The sequence below is a fragment of the Stenella coeruleoalba genome, assembly GCF_951394435.1.
Source record: "Stenella coeruleoalba genome assembly, chromosome: 10".
Taxonomy (NCBI): domain Eukaryota; kingdom Metazoa; phylum Chordata; class Mammalia; order Artiodactyla; family Delphinidae; genus Stenella; species Stenella coeruleoalba.
This window is the reverse complement of record NC_137156.1, coordinates 62,958,571-62,985,395: the sequence shown is the minus strand read 5'-3', so window position 1 is coordinate 62,985,395 and position 26,825 is coordinate 62,958,571. Positions and strand designations below refer to the sequence as shown.

The 26,825-nt window shown below is 44.5% G+C and overlaps 1 protein-coding gene across 1 annotated transcript in view; it reads left to right on the top strand.

Annotated features, from left to right (window-relative positions):
• CDCP1 (CUB domain containing protein 1) overlaps positions 1-26,825 on the top strand; it is a 51,166-nt gene that overhangs the window by 3,970 nt on the left and 20,371 nt on the right. Inside the window, exon 2 of the mRNA XM_079932806.1 lies at positions 20,960-21,166. Coding sequence (XP_079788932.1) covers positions 20,960-21,166 — 207 coding nt within the window. The remainder of the gene's footprint in view (positions 1-20,959; positions 21,167-26,825) is intronic.

Below are 26,825 nucleotides of genomic sequence, written 5' to 3'. Positions count from 1 at the left end.
AAATAGTGTCAACTGGATTATCCCATTTTGATATATCTGAGAATGTGTTCCTGTAGCTCTATTCTGCACATTCTTGACTATTTGCTCCAACTAAAATTCTGGAAATAGAATTGCTGGGATGAAGAGTGGAGAAGAGGTTAAGGTTTTGGATACACATGTCCATGTTGCCCTGTGGGTAGCTTGTCCTGTTGTTCTGGTGTACCTTCCTGCCAACAGAGTATGAATGCCCTTTTCCCACGCTCCCTGGGCTGTCATCATTGTTGTTTCACTAGCAACTATGGGAGAAGCATTCCTCCCTCTAGCTCAGCAAGCAGGGTCTGAACGGTGTTGGTGGGTATTCAAGAATCTTAGGAGTGCCCCAGCTAGGTGGTACTAATAGTCCAGCAGCACTTTTTTTTTTGCTAAAAACAAAAACCCAGAACTGAGTCCCTTGGCTTATAACACAAGCCTCACCTTCGATTTTGCTCAGTGGTGCTGACTTTGGTTTGGATGGAGGAGAAGGGGAGTTTGCTGGTAAGAAGGATCCATGATTGAGGTCAAGATGGGTGGGACAATGGGGGCGTGATATGGGGGAGCCATAGCTAAGGCTCTCCACCTGGGTGATTAAGAAAAGTTCACACCCCTTAATTATCATTCTAAATTATAAAAATTATTCCACAATCAAATTATTTCAAACCACTTCCTACAACCTTGTAATTAGCCCATCACCTTCTCCTGGGCAGTTGGCAACATTTTAGAGAAACCAGCAAGGAGAGCCAAGTCCCCTTCCTCACCTCTTTGTAGCCTTGGGTTTGTATTCAGTATACAAGATTTTTGTTTCTTTGTTTTTGTTTTTTTATTAATTACTAACTACTACTTGTAATACCTAACACATATTGAGCTTCTGCTCTGTGCCAGCCACTCTTCTGAGTATTTTACGTGTAAGCATCTCCCACTTAACATCAGTAATTCATCCCTAAAAACCAGACATACTGCATGAGAACACTAACTGATGACCTACATCTCATTATTTCATGTGGGACAAACTATAAAAACCTACTGCACAAAACCCAAACCCCCAACAGTTTCCAAAAGCATAATGAAACACCAGAAGATACCCATATATAATTAACAACCAATTCTATTAAATGTAAAATGCATGACATCCCTTCTGGATTGCCAGACCATTTACTGTATGTGGCTCTTCACAGACAGTTGCTTTGTGTGTAATAACTTCCTGCACCCCTTTTGTTGGCAGTCGTGGCATCTCCACCAGATCCTCGCATTCTGCCTATTTTGTTTGCAACATACATTTTTTTTCAAATGTTGTATTGTGTTTGGAGATGTAAATATACATATTTCCTAAATAGAGATTGGCCAAAAATAACTGTGATAGATGACACAATGTTTGAGTAATAAAAACTCAGCTGTTTCCTCTTGTGAAAATGTAAATCCAGGAGGCGTTCTTGAGTAGACCTGCTAGTCATTTAGCTCTCCAGCCTCAAGCAAGTACTCTTATAAGCCCTTAATAGAGGGGCACAGAAAGGTAAAGTAACTTGCCCAGGGCTACGCAGCAAGTATGTAGTGATGCTGAGATGGTAGCCCAGGTAGCCTGACTTCGGAACACAGCTTCTGTCACCAGTGTGCCATGTCCCCTGTGCACAGTGGGACTCCTAAAGACAGCATTTGCTGGTCATCTTAGAGACAGTGTCTGCACTCCAGACATTTTCTTTCATTTTTTGAAAAATCAGCCAACACTTACTGAGGGCTGTGTTCATATTTGTTCTAGGAATGTGTGTTTTTTGTTTTTAAAATGTTTTTTTTGAGGTCACATTGGTGTATAACATTGTATAAGTTTCATGTGTACAGCATTGTATTTCAGCTTATGTATACCCTACGGCGTGCTCATCACCAAAAATTTATTTTCCGTCTGTCACCGTGCAGTTGATCCCATTTTCCACATTTGCGCCCCCCAACCCCCGACCCCGTCCCTTCCCCTCTGGTAACCACTACTCTGTTCTTTGAATCTACATGTTTTTTTTTGTTTGGTTTGTTCATTTATTTTGTTTTTTGTTTGTTTGTTTTTTATGTTCCACATATATGTGAAATCATACAGTATTTGACTTTCTCCATCTGATAGCTTAATACCCTCAAGGTTCATCCATGTTATCGCAAGTGGCAAGATTTCATCTTTTTTTGGCTGAGTAATATTTCATTGTTTGTGTCTGTGTGTGTGTATCTATCTATCTATCTATACATATATATCACATCGTCTTTATCCATTCTTCCATCAGTGGGCATTTAGGTTGTTTCCATATGTTAACTATTATAAATAATGCTGCTATGAATATCTGGGTACATGTATCTTTTAGAATTAGTGTGTTTGTATCTTTGGGTAAATACCCAGAAGTGGGATAGCTGGATCATATGGTAATGTGTATATGTTTTTAATAGGTAAACAATATAAAAACTGTACTTAGAAAAAGAATTACCTGTACGTGGTAACAAAATTTCAAATAGTACAAAATGATCTGTGGCGGGGAGAGGGGAGTATGTCCCCTTCTACCTCTGACCCCAGGCCTCCTCCCAGAGGCAGCTGTGGTTTCTTGTGCATTGTTCCTGAGCATGTACAAGTTTACAAATATACATACCTCCCTTCTTTACACAAAAAGGAGCACAAATATAGTATATAGTATAGGATGTGTCCCATATGCGTCTTGATTTTTTTCATGTAGCAATCCATCTTGGTTCTAACTCCATACCAGAACATACGGAGCTGCCATGCTTTTTGACAGCTGCATAATATTCCTTGTCGTGGGAGCATCATGTTATATTTAACCAGCCACTTGTTAGTGGATTGTTTCCAATCGTCTGTTGCTATGAACAGAGCCTCACTGACCATCTTTACAGCTGACTTTTTTGGGTATATGGACAGGTTTATCTGTAAGTGAAATTCCTGGATGAGGAGTTACTGGGTCAAAGCGTTTGTACAGAAAATGTCAAATAGAAGAAAGTGAGTAATAGGGGAAGCAGCTTGCCCAAGAGCCCAGCTAATAGGTGGTAGTGCCCTCTGTAAATCTGGGCAGTCTCGTTTCAGAGTACAGGCTCTTAACCACCCCAGGCTGCAATTTACTCCTTTCTTTATTCTTTCCAGTTGAAACTAATCATGAACTTTAGGCAAGGGAAATATTTTGAATTTCCTTTCAAATATTTACTTTCAGTTCCGTGATCAGAATGCCATGAGCACTGTGTATTGAGAAGGCTGAAGACGGGCTTGCACTCTGATAGCTCCTCATGTTTGCATTGAGGACTGATTAATTCTTTATGACCTTTTTACCTTGATAAGTCTAATAGTTAAGGTGTAACACCCTTTGAGCTGCTGTAACACAGACCCAGATGTGTCTAATGGCTCAAACGCAATAGATGTTTATTTCTTACTCACAGAAGGTCCTAAACAGGGGATCTCCTCCAAGCAGTGATATGGGGACCCAGGCTCCTTCCACTTTCTGACTCCACCATCTTCAAGAAGTGTGGCTTCTGTGTTCATCCATATCAAACTGATAGAAGATAAAAGAGCAGGAGGGGTCTTACATGGAGGGTTTTATGGTCCAGGAATGGAATTTGTTTCATATCAATTCTGCTGCCACTCTGTTGACTAAAACTCAGTGGCATGGCTCTATCCAACTGAAAGGGAGACTGAAATGTAGTATAGATGGGAACCCAGGAAGAAGTCATCGTCGCGGGCAGAGTGGTATGAGTGCCAGACTTAAGGGTCAGGACACCTGGTTCTAACTTCAAGTCTTGTCAACAGTTAGCCTTATGACTTGGGAAAAGTTGCCCTGTCTCCTTAGGCCTCAGTTTCCCAGACTTTCATGTAGGGGCTTGGACCGTGCAGAGGAACCACCAGCCCTAATGTCTTATGAGCTGATTTACATGAGAGCTGATTTGTGGATCTTCTGGAGACCCCCGAGCTATTGGAAGAGCTCAGGCAGGGTCATATCCAATCCCCATTAGGAAAGTGGCTGGAATGGTGCTTGGCACATAGCAGGCACTTAATAAATATCTGTGGAATAAACAAACGGATAATCCAGGTCAAGGCCAGTTCCTTCTAGGAGAGGGTATGAGCTTATAGACGTTAGATGACTTCTTCAAGTCACTGTGAGAAGGTGGCAAGGGCAAGAAGGTCTAAAGCCCAGGTCTTCTGGCTCCAAATCTGATGCAAATCAGACAGAAGAGGAGGAGGAGGGAAGCACAGTCCCAGTGACTGCGTGTGTGGACTGGGAAAACTAGAAAGTAGGAAAAAGAAAGTGTGGATTGATAGACGGGGCCACAGCTTTCTGTGTCCCTTCAGGGTGTGGAAGACACCTCCTTGGTGGTCTGGGTTCTCTTCCTCACCCCAGGACCCAGGATCTTCATTCTGTAGAACATGCTCATAAGTCTCTGCTGGTCCACTTCCAGGAGGAAGTGGATGGGGGTGTGGGTGGGTTTTCGGGAATGCAACCCCACTCCTGGATACTTGCAAGGGAAAAACTAGAAAATGATGGCAATACAGAGAAAGAAGCAAGGTGTAAAGTAGTGTGTGTATGTACAGTGTGACTCTAGTCATAGGAAAAAAGACTGGAAGGAAGAAGTTACACCAGAAGTATCTGCGTGAAGGATGGTTTGCTGGTAGCCGTGATGATCATGACAAGGACTTTGTATTGTCCTGCACATTCTCCCATGTGAACCACATTGCTTCACAATATCCCAGCTTGGTTCGTGTGGTTTGGATTTCTCTAAACAGTAATACTGATTTGTGATAGAATACAGTAGAAAATCAGAATTTGTTTTACAGACATATACTTCACAAACTTTTATAAAATGTGAAGTTCTTTCTTCCGTTACTGTACTTAAAAAATAATCTGAACTTTTCAGTTCTCTCCTGAGTTCAGCCCAAGCCAAGGGCACCCCTGAGAGCCTTGTTAGTCTGACTTTGCCAGGGAGAGGCTGTAGTCTTGGACGGGCCGTCCATTCTGCCAGATGGAAATGCAGCTCAACAATATACTATGAGGCCATTAACCACCTCACCCTAGACTGTGAACATCTTTAAATAATAAATTCAGAAATATTTTGAAAAAACAAATTATAACTGTTCCATGAGCACCAATGGTATAACTTTCTTTGTTTTAAGTGAAGTGCAAATATTCCCTACCCTCAATGGCAGACAACCAAAGCATTCTGGGGGAAATGTGCCACTTCTGTAAAAACTTATGGGTGCCTACGTGCTGTCTTTGGCTGGGACAATAAAAGACAGTCTCCAGAATTGAGTTCATCAACTTTCTTCATCCAAAAATTACACAGAGTTCAAGTCAGGCTGTTGTTTTTGTTTTGGGGTCTGCCCACTTGGCCATCTCCAAGTAATGTCACACAATGCTTGGAGCCATGAGGAGACTTCTCAACACTTGACAATTTGTGGTCCAGCTGAGAGCTGGGCTAGGATGGTGTATGTCCAGGCATGTGCCAGATTCCTTCAAGCAGATGCTTTATCTTCCATCATTGGGCTGGTGGTGGGGACATCAAGCTATTTCAAACAAGGATGTTTGGCTGAAACATTTTTTAACCTGATAACAACTCACAAACATTTGGTGAGAGGTCCCAGGACATCATGGAGGATGCAGAGATGGTGAGATGAAGCCCCCGAGTGTGAAGGGCAGACAGACGCCTAACTCTGGTGCACAGTGGCACACTGGCCACGGAGGAGAGTCCAAGAGCCAGCAGCACAGAGGGTGAAGTTATCAAATGCTGCTCCTCCTGCTAGAAGCCTACGCTATGCTGGAGGCCCCAGGCAGCTGGAGACACTGTCTCGGGAGGACTTAGCCTGTGGTGATGGGCTGTCTTTACCACCAACCGCCCTGCTGACAAGTCTCACTGGAGTGGGGCCCTGGAGTATCTTCGAGGCATAGACCCAATGAAAATAACGTCTGTAAATCACTCAGCACAGTGTCCAGCCTCGAACAGATTCCTCACTTAATAATTGTTATTACTTTGATCATTTGAGTTGAGCCCAAGAAGAACATTGAAATTTTCAGCAGCAGACAACATGGACCAAATTGCCAGGCCGTTGTCTGTGTAACCAGGTTGCTTTTGGGAGACATTTTGGTTGTTTCAGCCTCTGCTACTACATACTATGCTTCAGCCCCTATCCCAGTGCGGTCAGCTTTGGGCCCTTATGAGGAACGGGAAGCTCCTAGAATCAAAGCTGCTGGATTAAAAACTGCAAGAAATTGTTCTCAATGACACTAGAACATGTTTTTAAAAATTGTTTGCAGGTAAGCACCAGCGCACGCCAGTGCGTGCGTGCATGCATGCACGCACACGCACAAACACACACATTTCCTTTTAGCCGAGGAACTGACCAGACCGGTTTTATGTAACTTAAACATCAGGCCCAATTACACATGAGAAGTGAAAAGAACTTCCTAGTGGGCTTCCGAAGATTACAGCTGTCCTCGTGAGCAAGTGTCATAAACCGACACTGGGCTGGAGTGTGCCAGGCCATGAAACCAGAGCTGGATATTCTGTGGAGTCTGGCAGGGCCCCTGCTTTCATCCCTGCTGAGAGGTGGAGGATTGCCCAACTGCCCTGAAGTTGCTGACAGTCTTATCAGGCACTTCAGCCCTGGGCTGTCAGGAGCAAGTTCTCAACTTATCACAACAAAGAAGACGTTTTTTTCAAATTGTAGACAGTGCTTGGGTCATTTTGCAGAAGCCCATCCCAACACAATGCAGCCAAACCCTTGAAATAACATCTTCCAGCCTCCCTGGTCTCTGCTTCTGTGGGAATACAATTCCAGTTCCAGCCAGGAACCGTGGGACACCAAGGAAGGTATGTCCCACTGGCACCTTGAAACTCCAGATAAGCATCTTCTTCTCCTTCCCCTGGTAACTGGAGACTGGAAACAAGCCAAATGTCCATGATTAGAAGACTGGTTAAATTAATGATGGTACATCCAAACAGTGGAATGCTACACAGCCATTTAAAAGAATGGGGTGGCTCTCAGTGTACAGACATGGCATAACCCCCCCAGATATATTCTTGAGGGGAAAACACAAGATTCAGAACAGTGAGGATGGTATGCCACCCTTTGGCAAAGTGAAATGAAATAACATAGGGGTGCCTTATAGAGATATGCTTGCATATTTTACTTTGTGCTTCATGTATTTTTTATCTAAAAGTAAAATATATTTTTCAACTTTATTGAAATATAATGTACATACCATAAAATTCACCACTCAACTGCACTGTTTGATGAGTGCTGTCAGGTGGTACAACGTTTCAATCACCCTGCAAAGTTCCTCTAGACCCCTTTGCAGGCAGAGGCCCTACCCTTTGGCCCCTGGAAACCATTGAATTGCCTTCTATCACCACAGTTTTGTCTTAAAAATAGTTTTAAATTAAAAAACAAAATTTAAAGCCAGCTATGGGTATAGCAATGATTCTGTCTTCAAAAAAGCCTACAGATGCTTCCTGCAAGAATTTGGTGTATAGAAGGGATGGAGTAGAAGTATTAAGTCACTGGGAATCAAGGAACTAATGACCAAAACTGCCTTCTCCACCTGGAGCAGCTTTTCTTGAAAAACAATTTGCTGCATTTCCCACCCCCCTATCCACTGTTAGGGCCTAGCACTGAGCAGGCCTAGAGAATCTGATTTTTGCCTAGACTGTCTTGAAAAGATCTAGCCTAGTCTTGGGTTATTTGGTAACAGATTCCATTCATTCCCCAGATGTTGGAGGCCCCTTGTGCTGGATGCTGGACATTGAGAGGTAGAAAACCCTAGTCCCTTGCTCTCTGGGGGCTCACCACCCAGAAGGGATTCAAACATGTAAACCAGGAGCTACAAATGGGTGGCCTGAGGACCTTGGCCCAGTTCTGTTTGATGTGTTTTGAAAAAAGCTGAATTACAATATATTTAGTAGAGCATGTATCCTCTGATTCAATAAAGACCCTCCTCACTATGTTGGCTTTTCTCATTTATATTACCTGCCTAGGCCCTGAAAGCATTTGAGTTTGAGACAATATGCAGTGTGGTAAGTACAGCAAAAGATGTATGTATGAGAACTGCAATAAAGGTTGAGGATGGAGAATACCTTACACAGGCAGGAAAAGAGAAGGAGGAGGACAGGTGTTCTGGTGTCTGAGGTCTGTGGAACATCATAGCAAAACCCTAAAATAGGCCCTGGAACAGAAGTATGGCTCTGTCATTCATCACCAGTAATCCCATGGTGTTGTTTTGATATTTTAAAAGTGTTAGGTCATTTGTAGAGATGTGGATGGACCTAGAGACTGTCATACAGAGTGAAGTAATCCAGAAAGAGAAAAGCAAATATTGTATATTAACGCATGTATGTAGAATCTAGAAAAATGATAGAAATGAACTGGTTTGCAATGCAGAAATAGAGACACAGATGTAGAGAACAAATGTACAGACACCAAGGGCTGGGATGAATTGGGGGATTGGGATTGACATATATACACTAATATGTATAAAATAAATAACTAATAAGAACCTGCTGTATAGCACGGGGAACTCCACTTCGCTGTACAGTAGAATCTAACACAACACTGTGAAACAACTATACCCCAGTAAAACAAACAAATAAATAAAATAAAAGTGTTCTCCCACCATCTCTGAAAAGACAGCTTGCAAAGTGATCCTCTATCTGGAAAAATGTAATGAAGAGTAATCCTTCAATTTATGATTCATGACTGGAGACCAGCTATAGGCGCGAAGCAGAATGTAGTTTGAATGATGATTAAATGCCTCATTACTCTGGGATTTTCTAACTGAGTTTTGTTCCCATCCTCCTCTTCCTTCCTTGGCAATAGCACTTAGCAGCAGGACCAACTCCTGCTGTGAGGAAGGAATACGGGTCATGAAAGGGAAAGTGCTCTGAACCACAGCCTCTCTCCCTTTCAGGAATAACCATCTACTTTTTCTTCCACCTGCAGACACAATGTGCCTCCTCAAAACCCCTAGCTCAGCATTCTTGGTCCCTCAACTCAGTTTCTCACTTCCCTGAATTTATGGCATAATTATCTTAAGATCATTAGCTAGTGCCACCACTGGCACTGTCCAGGTGCCAATAGCGGCCATCTTAGTTGATGTAACACCCTCCATAATGACCATCCTTGTTGCTATAATTTCGTCCGTGATGGCTGAACACCTATAATGTCCATTCTTACTGATTTAACGCCTCCCATGTTAATACCTTCTGTAACAGCAATCCTCGTGGACATACACCTTCCATAACGACTGTCCTTGTTGACATAGTACCTTCCATAATGGCCCTCCTCATTGACATGACACCTCCTGGCGGCTGTCCTGACCCCTCTGGATGAAGAAAGCATGTGTCTTTCTGGCCCCAAATATCTCCTAGAGTGTGCAGGCTTCCTTTGCTGACCTGTTTTACCATGGGGTTACGTGGTTTGCTGGAGGAATCACTGTACTGACTGGCCCATGGTCGTTTGAGAGAGCTTCATTCAAAGACTTACTCTCCAAGTCAGGCTATGTGGATGGATCACCCCCACCCCCACCCCTGTCTTTAAGGTTGCTGGAAACAATGGTAACTAGACTTATCATGGTGATTATTTCATGACGCATGTAAGTCAAATCATTACATTGTACACCTTAAACTTACAATGCTGTATGTCAATTATATCTCAATAAAACTGGAAGAAAAAAATTAAAATAAAAATATTAAAAGATTGCTGGAGATAACAACAACAAAAGGTACTAACCCCTACTCCCTAAAACAAGAGGTTTAAACAGAAGGATGTATTCCCAGTTGGCTGCAGCCCTGGCCCCTGGGATAGGGCTGGCCCACACTCCCCAGTCCTGTCCCCCTAAGTGATCAGGAGGTTGGGTCTCTGCAGTTAAGAAGCAGTTAGACCTAGGGCTTCCCTGGTGGCGCAGTGGTTAAGAATCTGCCTGCCAATGCAGGGGACATGGGTTCGAGCCCTGGTCCGGGAGGATCCCACGTGCCGCGGAGCAACTAAGCCTGTGTGCCACAACTACTGAAGCCCGTGTGCCACAACTACTGAAGCCTGTGCGCCTAGAGCTTGTGCTCCGCAACAAAAGAAGCCACTGCAATGAGAAGCCCTCCGCACCACAACAAAGAGCAGCCCCTGCTCGTGCAACTAGAGAAAGCCCACGCACAGCAACAGAAGACCCAACGCAGCCAAAAATAAATTAATTAATTAAATAAATCTATAAAAAAAAAAAAGAAGCAGCAGCAGTTAGGCCTGATGAGTGTAGATTCTTATTTAACCATCTCCCTGCTAGCTTTTTATCAGAGGAACTTGAACAGCTAATCTCTGATGGCAAGGTGAGACCATTGGCAAAGGACTCGGAACACTAAAGAAATGGGAATTTCAGTAACTTCTGAACTTCTGGCAGACGGAGAAGGGGAAGGGCCCTCATTCTGTTCGTGTCCCTGAGCACACATACAGATGGGTTTTTTAACTCTGCTCCTTTGGTTCTTCCCCATCTGTCCTTGTGATCCTCAGTGACTTTCAAGTTCGTCATGACTCACACTTCAAGGTCTGGCAAAATGAATCTTTTTAACATTTCATAAAATGTTAATGTGATTTACACTGGCCCTGTGGCAATTTAGCATATCATCCTGACTTATTTGCAGTGGTCATAAACTCAGTTATATTTGTTGTTTAATTCTGCAATTCCCACGTGCAAAGTCTCTTATTATGCAGATTTCTCTACTTCTGTGAGCCTCTTTGAAATCATCCCTCCACCCAGTACAATTCCATTCCACGTGGAGTGAAATGTTAAAGTCCGGGTCTTATCGCGGCAAGAAGCCTTAAAATGGCCACAGTCCCAGAGGGGTTTATACATAGATGTGTTCATTTGCTCCAGATTGTGGCCCAGACAGGGCTCATGACCTCGTTATGCATCTCTAACATACGTCTCCAGTATGGCATGTGTCTTTGATCATAAAAGGGAAAGATACAACAGAAGGTTTGGATGGCTCCCTGCAAACCCATCACCACTTTAAAAAGTAATTCAAAGCACAAGCCCTGCAGACAGTTGATCGCTAGTGTCCACTTTGGAGAATCATTCAGTTACTTTAGAAAATTAACTTGCATCATTGCATATAAATTTCTTTCCTAGGGAGTTTGGGAATTAAGAGTAGGGAGTGAATGGATGGACACAACGGTCCCTGTTTTGATAAACTATTCCAACAAGTCAGATTGACTAAGAATGCCCATGGTTCCTTTTATTTAAAATTGCTCCTTGAACTTCATTGTCCTCTATGATTGTTCTCAGAGCTATGGAAATAGTAAACTATTTTAAAGGGAACCATGGGTCTCTCACTGAGGGGGTGAGAACATGATGTCCTTTGAGTTCTGAAGTCCGTGGATGTGACTCCCCGAAGCTGGGCCCAGCCTGGTGCATCTCTGTATGCTGGCACCCAGCCTGGAGAGCAGCTCACCGTTACCTTGAGTCACGTGGCCCAAGTCAGCCTTCATTGCAATCGCAGCACCAAGTTGTCTTCGGGCCTTCCGCTTCCATTGTGCGTGCCCTGGTCCTCCTCCTGCGCCTTCTTCCCTGCCCTGACCCCTGCCCCGCCAGTGCAGGCCTGGGTCCCAGTTCACCCTGATGCAAGGTTGCACTTGGTCACCCCCAGGCACTTTATTTATAACTGTAGTCGATGTTCAATCCTTTCTGGTGTGTTAACTGACTGTTGCAGTGTTTTTAGTGTATGGGCTTAAAACGTGGCCCTGTCCTTTAAAGAGCCTATGAAGCTCTCGTGTTGGAATGGCAGGCTAGTTCTTCACTTGGGAGGTGCACATGCTATTTGGGGCCGGGGCATGGGATGATCCCCCGTCCTGTCACCTCCTGTTCCTCCATACTTCCAGCAATAGCCTGAAGAATTCCCCCAGCTTGGCCTAGCCCCCACACTCAGCTTCTCTGTGGGGATGCTGTGTGGGTAGCCATCAGCCCACTTCCCTTTACTTCCGAGAAAGAGAATGAAAAAAGATTTGCCCTGCTACCGCAAGAGGCTGCTTTTCCCAAGCCAGCCAGGGGAGTAAGGTGGGTGGAGTGGGGAGGGGGACAGGGTTATGGGGGAGCATTGGTGTGCCTTCTCAATCAGGTCCTGCCTGATCTCCAAACCAATGAACGAGCAGCTTTACAGCTCAGATACCTGGAAGGACAGGTGGGAGTCTCTTTCCAGGAGGAGGTATTTCCTGCCAAGCCAACCAGAGGTCTGGGTTGGGATTCTTGCAGCCCAAGTAAAGGGGAAGAAAATTCAGGAGATGGGGATTTGGGGAATTCTCCTAAACATAGGTGTGATTTCGCCCATGAATCTCACTGACAGTGGCCTTGAGAAGTGAGCCCCTCGGGCAGGGGCTTCTGGGGGATGCTTTCCTTCCAAGACCTGGCACTAGCCCTTTATACCCAGTGCTTTGTTCCAGAATTATGGCTGCTTTCCTTCTGCCACCAACTTGGCCACTTGCCTCCCATGCCCACAGTCCCCAGGCAAGGCTCACAAAGCTACAGAGCCATCGACGGCCAAACACGCCAGGTTCCCTTTCTCAGGTCCTTGCCTAGAGATGCTGCCAAAAAAATCACACAAAAGAAGAACCAGGCCCCAAACATTTTGAATTCCGGGGAACTTTAAATCTTCAGTTTAAATTCAAACCACATTTTCAAATTATTTTTAAACGAAGCACCTATTTAAACAAAGTGCATTTTAAACAAATACCTTTCCCTTTTGATATCCTGGAGATTCCCTAGAGAGCCAGCAGCTGGGAAATGTTTTATTCCTTTTCGAGTGACTGTTGATTATAATAGGCCAGTCTCATCACAAGGCTCCTGGCCATGTGTGGACTTCCCTGGGCAGGGCTGGCTCTGCTGACGAGCCATTTTTCATGTGCTGGTCTCCAGTGTCAGACTGCTCGGGCACAACTCTGGCCCTGCCTCTTACTAATCATACATGCCTGGGCAAGTTACTTGACCTCTCTGAGCCTCGGTTTCGTCATCTTTAAAATGTGGATTAACATTAGAACCTGCTCTGTGGGGTGGCTGTGGGCATTTATAAATTCTTATCAAGTGCAAGCACGGACCCTGCACATACTAAGTACTCAGTGTTATTATTAAGACTGGCCTGGTATCTAGACTCCAAAGGCTTCTCATCCAAGAAAGGCAGATTGGTTTCTGAAACAGCAACTTGCCTTGTGGTTCTTTTTGATGTGAATGTGGGAAATTAACTATTTCCAGGCAGGCAGAAGGCTGGTCTTCCTGCCATTGGTGAGACTTTCCCCTCGGTTTACTGGTCTGTAAACAGACCTGATCAAAGAGATTTAGCGTGTCTACACCATTTATTCCTCCACAGCCTGCCGGCCTTGCTGCCCCAGGTCCACTGGATTAATAACACTATGACTTTGGTAGTGTGAGAGTCCGGCACCCCCTCATCACAGCAGGCCCCATTCAGATGGGTTATGTTGGTGCTGATGCTCAGGCCCTCCGTGTCAGCCAACAACTCCAAGTACTTCATAACAATGGCAGCACTTCCTCCCCTTCTGCTGGTTGATTCCACCAGCTTTGGCAACTTACGGGAGGGCAGCTCAGTGTGGTACCCTGGGCGGTGGGGAGGGCAAGTGTGCTGAGGTCAAACCAGAATCTCCCAGCTGCCTCCTGAGCTCAGCAAACAGGGACTTGAGGTCACTTCTCTGAGCCTCAAAGGCATGCTGGAGTCACATGAGTAAGCACATGTAGAAGGACCTTAATAGTCGGTGGGCAGGGCCAGGCCAGGGCAGGGGAGGTGTGGAAAATTTAAGGAAGCTCTCACACTTGCATAATCCTGAGTGTGATGAAGTTTGCCCCTAGGCACCTTACCTGCCTCGCCCTGAGTCCAGCCCAGCCAGCCAGGACTCTGGGCTTTAGATTGAGAGCCTAGTTGCTGCTACAGTTGTTTCCCTACTTAACACCCTTCAACAGCGCCCCAGCAGTACTGCCCCAGTAGCAGTAGTTGTAATGTGCTCTCTATCATTACTAATATCAACAATAACAGCTAACATCGATTGACTACCTGGCAGCGTTCTAAGCACTTCATAGGCACTAACTCACTTAGTCCTTACGAGAATTCCATTATTACCCCCGTTTGCAGGTAAGGAAAGCAAGGCACAGAGAAGCTAAGGAATATGCCCAACAGGACACAGCTGATAAGTGGTACCAAGCCAGGAATTGATCCCAGGCAGTCAGATTCTAGACTATAAGCTCTTCACCACTACACAAAGCTGCTAAGATATGCTGGTCCCACTGGGTGAAGCCCAAACTCCATGGCAGCAACAAAGCCTCTTCCTGGCCTGGCCCCTTCCCCTGTCTCCAGCCTCCTCTACCCACATTTCCTTGCCCTCTGGCCAAACCAAACTCCCTGGAGTGGCTATAAGGAAGCTGTCGTCTTCACACCTGTGACTTTGCCGCTGCCGTTCTCTCTACCTATCCTTCCGACACCTGTTTCTCTATAGGCAAACTCCTTATTCATTCTTCTAGACCCATCTTAAGTTTCCTCCGTGAAATCTTCCTTGACCACCCCCAGACAGTTAATGGCTAACCTCAGCATCTTCAGAGTACCTTGACCTTTCTTGGTGCCCTCAAATTGCTGACTAACTGATGGGGTCTGATGGGGTCTGATGGAGTAGACAGACAGGCAAACGTACATTCAACTTCTGTGAATTCAGCAATTGCCTCCTGCAGGGAGTAGGCGGGAGAAATCATGCAAATGGTGTGAGTGTCCCCACGGGGTGGATGCAGGGTGGAAGGGTGAATCGCCGGCCCTTCTGCTGGTGTGCCTTCCTCCAGCTCTCATGATATGTGCATCCACAATTTAACAAATTGGATTTTGCAAACCTGGTCCCTAAAATCAAATCAGTGCTTTATCTGGTGCTCAGTCTGAGAAGCAGGGATCTGCTCCGTGGGGGAGCAGACACCAGCCACAGCCCCATGGACTCCTTGAGAGAGCGATGTGGGTCTGCAGTGTGACGTCTTCCTGAGAGAGGACAGGGCTATTTCCCTGAAAGTGATTATCTCCTTATGGGCTTGCTTTGGAATCTGACTCCCGTGCAGACTGTGACTGATCGGCCATGCTGATTCACAATCGTACTGCTTTGTTCCTGAGTCTGAGTCCTCGACATCCTGGGAATTCGTCCCATGGGTCTTCATATGTATTTCCTGGTGCCCAGGCTGTGTCCAGTCCCTGGCTGGGAGCTATTCTGCTCATCTTCGTTGGGCAGAGAGAGTGGATAAGGGCAGAGTGTCCCAGGAAACCACACCCAGCTTTGAGGCAGCAGGTTCTGACCCGTCTAAGAAACTGTAAATTACATTTGTCAGTCTTTTAACCTGTATTGGACACATCTGGGAACAGATAACTTCCTGGTGAATCCCCTTCCTTGCATTTACTTCCCTTACAAAGACATAGGAGGGCGGGGAAAAGGAATAACAGGGCATTTGTACAATATCCTGTGATATGCGAATAATGAATGGTGATTAAAACAATTGGAAATTCCCGCCCGAGAAGCCGCTGGTGAGGCAGAAACACCAGCAGAAACTAACCGAGGCATCCTAATAAAGAGAGGTCGGAAGGCAGGAGAGCTGAAGATGAGAGCTGTGACTCATGTGCCCACGTGTGGTGCCTGCAAGCTCTCCAGCCCGACAGCCCATGCGCTGCTAATGTGAGGGTCACCTTGGATTTCTTTCAGCCTGTGAGATCTCAAAATCACGCCAGAATCTGGAGCTTTGGGTTTCTGGGAACTTGGGTAATAGGTCTTCCAAAACACCAGACCAATGAAATACCAAGCTCCTAGGGAAGCAAAAGAAAGAGATACTGAAGAAGAAAACGCCCATCCATTTTCTTTAAATTACAGTACATTTATCAAGCACTCAGATGTGCCAGCCCGACTGGGAGATAGGGGTGGGGTGGCAGGAGGCTGAGATTTATTCTACGGGTTTGGAATTTTCAGTTTCAAGGGATGATTAATGGTGGTGAGTGGGGAAGAGGGGAAAAATGTGCAACCAAGATGTCGTTCTCAAACTCTAAGCATTTGTGATAAATAAGTTATAAGTGATTTTACTCAAGCAGTGGGGGGTCTCTCTGCTACTTTTATTACAGTAGAATAAGTGCCTCTAGTGGGGGCTCGGTAAGGAGGGTCCAGATTTCAAGTGTATACGTGGTTGAATCATTATCTTCTCATTCTGGCTCTCCCCCTCCAGCTGGTATATTTATCATTGAGGATGAGGAGGGATAGTTGAAAATGAAAGTCCAATGTGTGATGTAGCCTTGGCTGTGACCCTAGGAAACAGCATGTAATATAAATGGTCTCCTGCTGCATAGATGGATAAGCCCTTTAGTGTTCCCTGGGCTCTGAGCCAGGTGGGCATTCTCTGGTATGAGGCACCGAAGGAGAGATATGAACTGTGGCCTGATCGTAGAACATACTGGGTTGGTCATCTCAAAGTCAGAGCAAAGAAACATAGTAAAATGTTAAAAGTCCACCCCCACGTGAGTCATTTAACCCTTACAAGGCTTCATCTGCTTTGTTTCTAAAAGGAGTTTGGATGAAAATCTGGGTTATTTAGACCCCAAATAAAAAATATAAACAACAGAAGTAGTATTAACAATTCATGAAGGAAGAATTGGCATATTCAATCATTAGAGTTGGGACGATTGGTTTGGTTTTCCATCTGGAAAAAAATAAACAAAAGGAATCCCTACCTACCACCATAAAGGGGAAAAAAAAAGTGGTTCCGATACAGATTCCCAGGTCCCATGTTGGGCCTACTGTAACTTAGAACTTCATCATTTTTAAAGCCCTCCACAGACCACTTAGAAACCCCTAGTCTGGACTACTAACTCCCAGGGGGCAGGAACTCCAGGGCTTTTTTTGACATTAAATCTTTTGCACCCTGGATGATGCCTGGAACATAATTTGAACCTGGAAAATGTTTGAATGAATAGAAGATTTCAGATTCTAAAAGAAAAAAAATGAATTTCTAAAAAAGATTGTACATTTTTCTTTGGCTGTCATTGATAATGGAATAGATTGTCATATATGCAGAATTATTTGGGATACTGACCTGGCTGAAAACAGGAGAGAAGAACTGAACGGAGAAATTTTAGTAAGATCAACTTTTTCTTCTCAAAATCTAATTTACAGCTATTTGAAATTATTACACATACCTTGGGAGAAACTAGGCCCACCTCAAAATATTATTAAACCATATTTTAACTGTGGTCGTGATTATTCCTTTTTTCATTTATTAAGTGCCACGTTGTGTAGAAATACAATCTTTCCAGCACAAGTTTTTTTCCCTTCTTTTTTATTTATTAAGGTGTAACTTAAACATAATAAACTTCACCAATTTTAAGTGCACAGTTTTGCTGAATTGTGGCATTTGTGTACAACCTATAATCACCACCATGGTCAAGATACAGAATGGTTTTCTCATCCTACAAAGTCTCCTCTGCCCCTTTGTATTCCATCCCCTCCTCCCACCTCCATCCTTAGGGAACCGCTGATCTGTTTAGGGTCTAACGCTCAATTAAAATAACAGTAATATATACACTACCAAACGTAAAATAGATAGCTAGTGGGAAGCAGCCGCATAGCACAGGGAGATCAGCTCGTTGGTTTGTGACCACCTAGAGGGGTGGGATAAGGAGGGTGGGAGGGAGGGAGACGCAAGAGGGAAGAGATATGGGAACATATGTATATGTATAACTGATTCATTTTGTTATAAAGCAGAAACTAACATGCCATTGTAAAGCAATTATACTCCAAAAAAGATGTTAAAAGAAAAATAACAGTAATCCGGACTTCCCTGGTGGTCCAGTGGTTAGGACCCTGCGCTTCCACTGCAGGGGGCCCGGGTTCAATCCCTGGTCAGGGAACGAAGATCCTGCAAGCCATGAGGTGCAGCCAAAAATAAAGTAACAGTAATCATAATTGTAGAATCAGGAACTTTAAAATATTTTTGCCAAAGAGGAGAAATGACAAAGAAATTGGTAACCTAGCCAGCCAGGCTGCAACCCCGAGATGGATTACAGCTTCACTTGACAGTGAATTAGCCCCCCTGGAGACCCAGGGTTGGAGGCCACGGGAGAGCGTGCCGAGCCTTCAGAGACCCAGTACCCCAATAATTTTTTACAGATAACATGGTAAGACCTTTTTTATGATTACAGAAAGAGAACGCAAGGGTTGACATACTCAGCTCAGATATACATCTGACAACTGGGTTTCTGAACATGCATCTGGACTCATTTTTAATCTGGTATCTTAAAAGAACCCCTGGGCCTTCCGATCTTTCTCAGAAGATTCTTAGTGACCATGCTGCTCGAAGATGAAGCATTCAAGTAAAGAAACTTCTGCCTCAGAGGATGTTTTCTTTCTCTGAGGCTATTAATTAAAAAGTTCAGAGTCCCTGGTTCCCACCAAGGTTTATAGCCCAAACTGAAACACAGGAATGGTAGTAAGTCTATGAGAAACTAAATGCGGCAAAGACAAGAATGTGGAGATTTTGTATGGTGCTGTTGGGAGGGTCATCAGTTCTGCTTCCATGTGGGCACCAGGCACTGTTGGGGTCCTGAGACTACCACTGAAAAAGACAGGCAAATTCCTGCTGCCTTCCTGTAGGCAGCAACTCGCATTCTGATACTGGGAGGTGGGAACAAATAACACGGGTCCTCTCAGAGAAGAGAGCAGGGATGAAGGGAAAGCAGGTACAGGATGGCTGGGGTAGGGGTTGGGTGAGCATTTTGGGTAGCTGGTCGGGGAAGACTGCTCTGAGGAGGTGATCTTTGAGCTGAGACCCAAATAACAAAAAGGAGCCAGCTATTGCTAGAGAAAGAGCATTTTAGAAATCAGGACCAGTACATGCAAAGGCCCTGAGGTTGGTATGTTCAAGAAAGAAGGCAAAGATGGCCCGAGCACAGTGACCAAGGTGGAGAGGGGTACAAGCTGAGGTTAGAGAGGTAAGAAGTCTTGCTCCAAAAATGCAAACCTGAGCCCTCTTGAAAACAAAGTCACGAAGCCAGCTGTGCTGGTGCCCCTGTGCTCTGAGAGATGTGTCACTGCTGGGCCGTAGTTGAGAATGCTTACATTTGCAAAATCGCTTCTTATTTCCTCGGATACTGATGATAGATGAGCTGGCAGGGAAGGTAGAGCTTTTCTAGCCCAATCCCCTCATTTTACAAATGAGGGAACAGAGGCCCAAAGAGGGTAAAGTTCTTCCCTCATGACCCGGAGGAAATTTTTGCATTTCATTATCACAGGTTGAGAGATCAATTTCCACCCTATATAAAGAGCTGCTGGCTGGCCGCTCTGGTGCAGAGTGAATGGTGGGGGAGAGGGGTACAAGAGGAGGTTGACAAAAATCCAAACATTTGATCACACACAGCAGCTAGGCTGTGGGAACACAGGCACGCCCATGCACTGAGTGGGAGGAGAAGTGAGTACAGCTCTCGAGCAGGCTAGTAGTTCTGGTAAAATGAAAGCACGAGGTTGGGCAAAAACTGGAAAGAACTCAAATGTCACTGAACAGGTGCCTGGATAAATAAATTGCAGTCTTTCCAGACAATGGAATACTACTCAGCAATAAAAGGGAGCAAACTGCTGATCCATGCAGTTGACTCTCAAACACGCTGAGCAGAAGCAGCCAGGTACGAGAGGGCGTAAGTAAGCACACCGTTTTGCAGGAAGGTCTAAGTCAGGCAAAGCTAATTTATAGTTTTCTGGGGCCAGGAGTGGAGCTCGACTGCAAAGGGCGCTGAGGGAACTTTTGGGGGTAATAGATATCTTTATATCTTGATTGTGGTGGTGTACATGTGCACACACATTTGTCAAAACTCTTAAGTAGGACCTTTTATAATGTGTGTAAATTATATCAAACTTGATTCTAAAAAATTTTTAAAGGAAGGGAAAAAGTAAAGCTTTTGGTTAAATTGCTATTTACGGGCTAAACAATTACCAAGCACCTCCATGTACAAGGCGCCATAACAGGTGCTGACCAGCTGTTGGTGCAGAACACGGTGGGACAGAGGCACCGACGCCAGCCCCTCTCTGTGAGCCCCATGATTCCCTCCGCCAGACAACTGGCCTCCCATCCTCTGCTCCCAGCCCATCAGCCACCCAGAGACCACAATCAGAACCCAAGTCAGGGAAGGGACAGTGGCTACTTAGAGGAAAAGTAGCTCTTCCTTTTGGTCTGAGAGGACCTAAAAATCCATAAAGCAAAAGGGATGGGAAGGAGATTGGGCTTGTTTGTGAATCAGGGCCCCATCCCAACTGGTGTGCACCCACCCCTCTGTTTAGTAACCAACCTCCATCTCTCTTGCTTGATAATGTTTGTTCAAATAATTTTGCTGAGCCCCAGTCTGAGGTATTAGCATTGTTTGGCTTTAACTTTCCACGTTCATTGACACAATATGTTTGTATCTAATTTCTGCAAGTTTTCCCGGCCTCCACTACTGCATGTATGTGTGAACAGGGCATATGAAGTGGCCTGGGCAGGGGACAGCAGCTCTTTACAGATAAGCATGTCTCTCTACAGAAAGATGGTTTCTGTGTGTGGACTTTCACCTACAGTCATATTGTGAAGAGATGTGGCAGTTTCTCTCTATTTAATATTGCACAGATGGGTATCTGAAAACATACTGCTCCAGACACCTAGGATGTGGTGTAGTGTTTTTAATTTGTAGAAAAAGTAATCAGCCAAATAAGAGATGCGTGTCAATGCCCAGCCCTCAGTGGCTGGGTTCTTGCCCACAGGTGAGGATAATACTTTCATTTTGCATCATCCCACTTCTCAGACCTGGGGGAAGGAACAAAGGGGTCAAGGAGGTCATCCTCCTGGACCAACTGAGGGGACGGCAGCAGGTTGGCAACCCTAAATCATCCTGTTTACTCCATTTTTCTTCCTTCCTTCAGAAACTTATGAGATTGCTCTGCCACATGGAAGCAACATTACAGTCCTCATAAAGCCTGGGGCCCCAACTGTGCCAGCGAACCTATGTCAGATCATTTCTAAAAGACAGGTAACCGCATTGTCCATCAAAGCCGGAGAGACAGCAGTCTTTTCCTTTAGCTGCCGGGATCCAGAGAATCACTTTGTTGTCGAGATCCAGAAGAATATTGGTAAGTATGCACTCATGGACTGTTTGGCCTCCCTGCCTCTCTTTTACACGCTAAGCCAGCCTCTACTGCTAGGGAGGTGAGATCTGTTCTGAAACTCCGCACTCTCTTTAGCTTTTATGTGGCCATTCACAGTTCTAAGTGCTTTACATGGTTTCAGTTTTTTAATCCTCAGAGCAGCCCTAGGAGAAGTTCTCAAAGAAAGTAACTTGCCTAAGATGGCACAGCTGGTGTGTAGCAGCAAGATGGGAGCCCAAGTATTCTGGATCCAGAGTCTTTGCCTGTAACCACTATGCCACACTGTTTTGTAACAGAGCTACGGATTCTCAGGTGATGCTCTGTCTGATGTGCTAAAAACATCTGGCTGAGCAGGAGCAAAAATCAAGGGAGTTGGAGGACAGAAGAATTGGAAGGTTGAGAAGATAAGAGTGGGGAAATGGGTCCACAAGGCACAATGGGAAAAAACAGCAGCTTTGCAGGCTGAGGGAGCTGGGTTTGACTTCAAGTGCCAGGGCTACTGATCATGTGGCCTGATTGCATGGCTTCATATGAGTTACTTAACTGCTCTGTGATTTAGTTTTCTGGTCTGTAATATAAGAATCATTGTACCAACCGATAGGGGTGTTTTGAGGAAGAAATAAAATTATGGATTGAGAGTGCATGACACACCAGAATTCAACAAACTACAGATATCTGGTATTATTAATCATAATTTGAGATAGAAGATTGACATAAGACACAATAATCAGGCAGAAAGAATTAAAGGTATACTTTCCCAATCATTTTAAGGTGGCATGCCAACTAGGAACTAACAGATATATCAATAACAGTGAGAACACTATTTTGATCTAATCAAAGCCATGCTCAGAAAACTTCTTCACCTTTAACTGAAAATAAATGAATTAGCAATAGATCATGGGAAAAGAAAAAGCATAAAATAAACCTTAAGAAGAAGGAATTCATAAAAATAAAAGGAGAAATTAAAGTACTTAAAACCAGTTTTAGGGCTTCCCTGGTGGCGCAGTGGTTGAGAGTCCACCTGCCGATGCAGGGGACACAGGTTCGTGCCCTGGTCTGGGAAGATCCACATGCCGCGGAGCGGCTGGGCCCGTGAGCCATGGCCGCTAGTTAGAGTTTTACAGACTCCTATAAAACTCCAAGTAGCAGATAATTTCTATGATATTTAAACCATTCTAGAGGTAGGTTGACAAACCTTTTCTGTAAAAGACGAGAGAGTAAATATCTTAGGCATTATGTGCCAGATGGTCTCTGTCACAACTCCTCAGCTCTGCCATTACAGCACAAAATCAACCATAGACAATAGGTAAACAAATGGGCAATAAATATCCCACATTTATTTACAAGAACAGGTGTTTGGCTTGATTTGGCCATTTGCCAAACCCTAGTCTAGAGCACTGAAAGGGGTAAAGGTTCACATTTTATAAGGCTCTTACCACCCTGATGTCAAAATCTTCCACCACATAAAAAAGAAAACCATAGACCAATCTCTTATGAATATACATACATGCCAAAAAAATCCTAAGTAAAATATAAATACATCAAACCCAAAAAATTGCATTAAAAGACTAACACAACAAGAGCAGGAGAGCTTATTGGAAGATGGAAGTTTAACGTACTGCTTTGTGTGATTAGGTGAAAGGGAAGAAACTGCATTTGATCATCTTAATAGATGGTCTTAAATGTTTTTAATAAAACGCTCTTAGTAAACCAGAAATAGAGGGATGTTTTCTTAATCCAATAAATTGTATCTATCAAAAACTGATAACAGGGACTTCCCTGGTGGCACAGTGGTTAAGAATCCGCCTGCCAATGCAGGGACACGGGATCGAGCCCTGGTCTGGGAAGATCCCATATGCCACAGAGCAACTAAGCCGTGTGCCACAACTACTGAGCCTGCGCTCTAGAGCCCGTGAGCCACAACTACTGAGCCCACATGCCACAACTACTGAAGCCCGTGCACCTAGAGCCCATGCTCCGCAACAAGAGAAGCCACTGCAATGAGAAGCCTGCATACCGTGACGAAGAGTAGCCTCTGCTTGCCACAACCAGAGAAAGCCCGCACACAACGAAGACCCAGTGCAGCCAAAAATAAATAAATAAAATAAAATTTTAAAAAAGACTTCATGCTTCCACTGCAGGGGGGCATGGGTTCGATCCGTGGTGGGGAAAGTTCTGCATGCCTTGCGGTGCGGCCAGGAAAAAAAAAAACTGATAGCAAATATATTTAACAGCCAGACATAGAAGCGTTACCAATAAATCAAGGAACAACATAAGGATTCTCACCATGCATGCTTTTGGTCACCATTATTCAAAAGTTCTAGTTAAGTATTTAATCTTAATAAATACATAGAATATATATGAAGCAAAATGTACAATCTTACTGAAAGACCAAAGAGAAGATGTAAATAAATGGAGAGATATACCATGTTACTTGATGAAAATCTCAGTATTTTTTAAGTGTCATTTCTCCCCCAAATTAATTTATGAGTTTAAGTCAATTACAATTAAAATCTCAATGAAGCTTTTACAGAGTTGAGAAGACTATTGATATACTTAAGAATTCAAAGGAATACTGTGTTGCTATTAAAAGAATGAAGTAAATCTATGTATTTGACATGGAAAGATGCCCCAGGTCATTTTGTTCCATTGAAAACAATGCAGCTTTTAGTAGAATAGTTTGTATAGTTTAATCCCACTTAATTGAATACACATAATCATATGGAGCCCAAAGTCTGGGGGGTTAAACACCAAAATGCTAGCCTTATATTATTTCTATAGTGAGTAGGGGAGGCAGACAGGTGACATTCATTGTCTTTTTTCTGTTCTTCTGTAGTGTCATTTTTTTACAAGCATGCATTACTTTTACAACCAATTAAGCCAAGAAAGTGACTGCCATCTTGAAAAAGGAGAAGGGTAATGGGACTTCCCTGGTGGTCCAGTGGTTAAGACTCAACCCTCCCAATGCAGGGTGCCCGGATTTGATCCCTGGTCAGGGAACTAGATCCCACATGCCACAACTAAGAGTTTGCATGCCGCAACTAAAAGATCCCGCATGCCGCAACAAAGATCCCATGTGCCGCAACTAAGACCCGGCGCAGCCAAATAAATAAATAAACATTATTTTTTAAAAAAAGGAAAAGGGTACCACAATCTTATCTCACAAGACACATCTCACAAGACCAGTCTCACACACAGACCACACACAGTTTACCATATAATAAAAACCCATGCTCACAATTTTTGAAAATGTTTTGAAAATAAAAATTTTAGATTATAAATCTAGACACTGGAATCAAGTTCAGTGTTCTGCTTGCCTCTTGTTTTTAAAAACCTTTCCTCAATAAACATTCTGAAAGTTTCAAAGTTTAGCTCCTCTGCAGTCATCCCTTCTTTTTTTTAATTATTATTTTTTAAAATTTTATTTTATATTAGAGTATAACTGATTTACAATGTCATCCCTTCTTGAATGGCCTCGTTAAAGCTAATGAAAGTAGAAGTCTGTGCTGGGGAAAATGAGGTGTGAATCGCTTCAGAAATTACACTTCTCCGTCCTCTGGGTAGGAATCATTTTAGTTATTTAACATTTTTGCACTGGACGGGGAGCAGAAAACTTGGAGGCATGCCCATCATTTTGACTACTCTTACTTGTGTATCCATTCTGAAAACAAAGCTCTTAGCAACAAATTAAAACGTGCTTGCACAACCTGACACTGCCAGGGTCTCATGGCTGGTGGCAGAGCCATGGCTGAGAGACAGGCCTTTTTGACTCCCGGTACTTGGTACGGAATTAAATCAGAGTCGCTTGGGTGGCCCAGGCATGTGTATTTTTTAAACGTCCTCCAAGTGAGTCTAGTGTGGAAACAGAGCTGTGAACCACTGCCTTAGTAGGGGTAAGTGATCCCACAAGAACACAGAACCCAGTAGGGCACATGGGAAGTGTAGTTGAAAACTTATGAAAGAGATGGCTTGATAGAAACAATGAAGTTTCCACGAGCTCCAAAAAATAGGTACTATCCTTACCTACACACAAAATATAATTTTAGCTGCATTTGTCACCTTGTTATCTAACCTTGTTTTATTGGTTAAGCAACGCAGTGCATTGGCAAGAACGGAAGTCGACCAAACACAGCCTGGGCTTTTGTCCTAGGAGCGTGTGCACTGCGAGCGCCACACGACTCACCCAGACTCCAGGGCTGCTTTGCAAAAATTAGGGTTTTGACGTGATGACCTCAGAGGTCCTAGACAGCTCTGAAATTCTCCCATAATTCTATTTCGAGTTGGCAGTAGTTTCAAATACTCCACTGGAGCAGCAATAAAGCCTTGCAGATTATTATTACAGTGGCCAAAGTCCATTGCACCTTTCAGATTCCCTGCTGGAGACAACAAAAGCCTCACTATTAGGCTGCCTGCTTTCTCTTAGTGCCTCCCTGATAGCAATGTTTCTCCCTTTGTTTTTTTTTTGTTTGTTTGTTTGTTTTTTTGGCGGTACGCGGGCCTCTCACTGTTGCGGCCTCTCCCGTCGCGGAGCACAGGCTCCGGACGCGCAGGCTCAGCGGCCATGGCTCACGGGCCCAGCCGCTCCGCGGCATGTGGGATCTTCCCGGACCGGGGCACGAACCTGTGTCCCCTGCATCAGCAGGCGGACTCTCAACCACTGCGCCACCAGGGAAGCCCTCTCCCTTTGTTTTAAAAAGGCTTAGGAAACAAAGTACGTCAAAGGATGTCATTAAGTGTTAGCCTTTGGGAAAAAAAAAATTCAACTGCAGTGGTAATGAAACACCAGCATTAAAGCCAGGAGGCAAGAAGATGACCTTGCCTCCAGGTTCCAGCCATTAAGGGGCTGTACATTCAGAGCGTACTCAGTCTGTTGATGAGTGTGTTGATGGAAAAACCAGTTTTAAAAGGTAGAGCTTGGCGCAGCACCCTAAAAATTGAGAAATCATGACTCTTTTGGTATAGAGGAAGTAGGATATGTATGCCAAAGCACAGGCTCCACTGCAAAGGGCCTCCCTCTGGCTTTCAGTAGGGCCTGGGCAGAGATCCACCAACTGGACTAGCTTAATCTGGAAAACAGTGCGGGTCCCCCCTCCCCGACCCACGCTATCCCAAAAGTACAGTGTTCCTATGACATTTTTCACAAGCCAAAATGGCGTTAAGTCAAAGAAGCAATTACTTGTAGGACACATCTTGCTAACGGATGTGTAAAGTAATTTGAAATAAAGCACAAATGCTCACGGACAGAGTTCAGAGCTGTAGCAGCGTGATGCTGAGATGCTGTGTCGTTCCCGGGGAAGGAGCTTGGCGGTGCCACTCTAGGGGTACCCACTGCCTCTGTAATGGCTCCCTGCAAAACAAACACTGAATGCTCTTTGCGCTTTCCACCTTTTTTCATAAATGCAAAAATTCTCTTTGGATTTATTTTGGTTAGCGGAAACAAGTACCAATGCAAGTCTTTCGTAAAAGCAAAGTGGAATAAAGCGAACGTTCAAAAAGCAGGGGAGGGCTTCCCTGGTGGCGCAGTGGTTGAGAGTCCGCCTGCTGATGCAGGGGACACGGGTTCGTGCCCCGGTCCGGGAGGATCCCACATGACGCGGAGCGGCTGGGCCGCTGAGCCTGCGCGTCCGGAGCCTGTGCTCCGTAA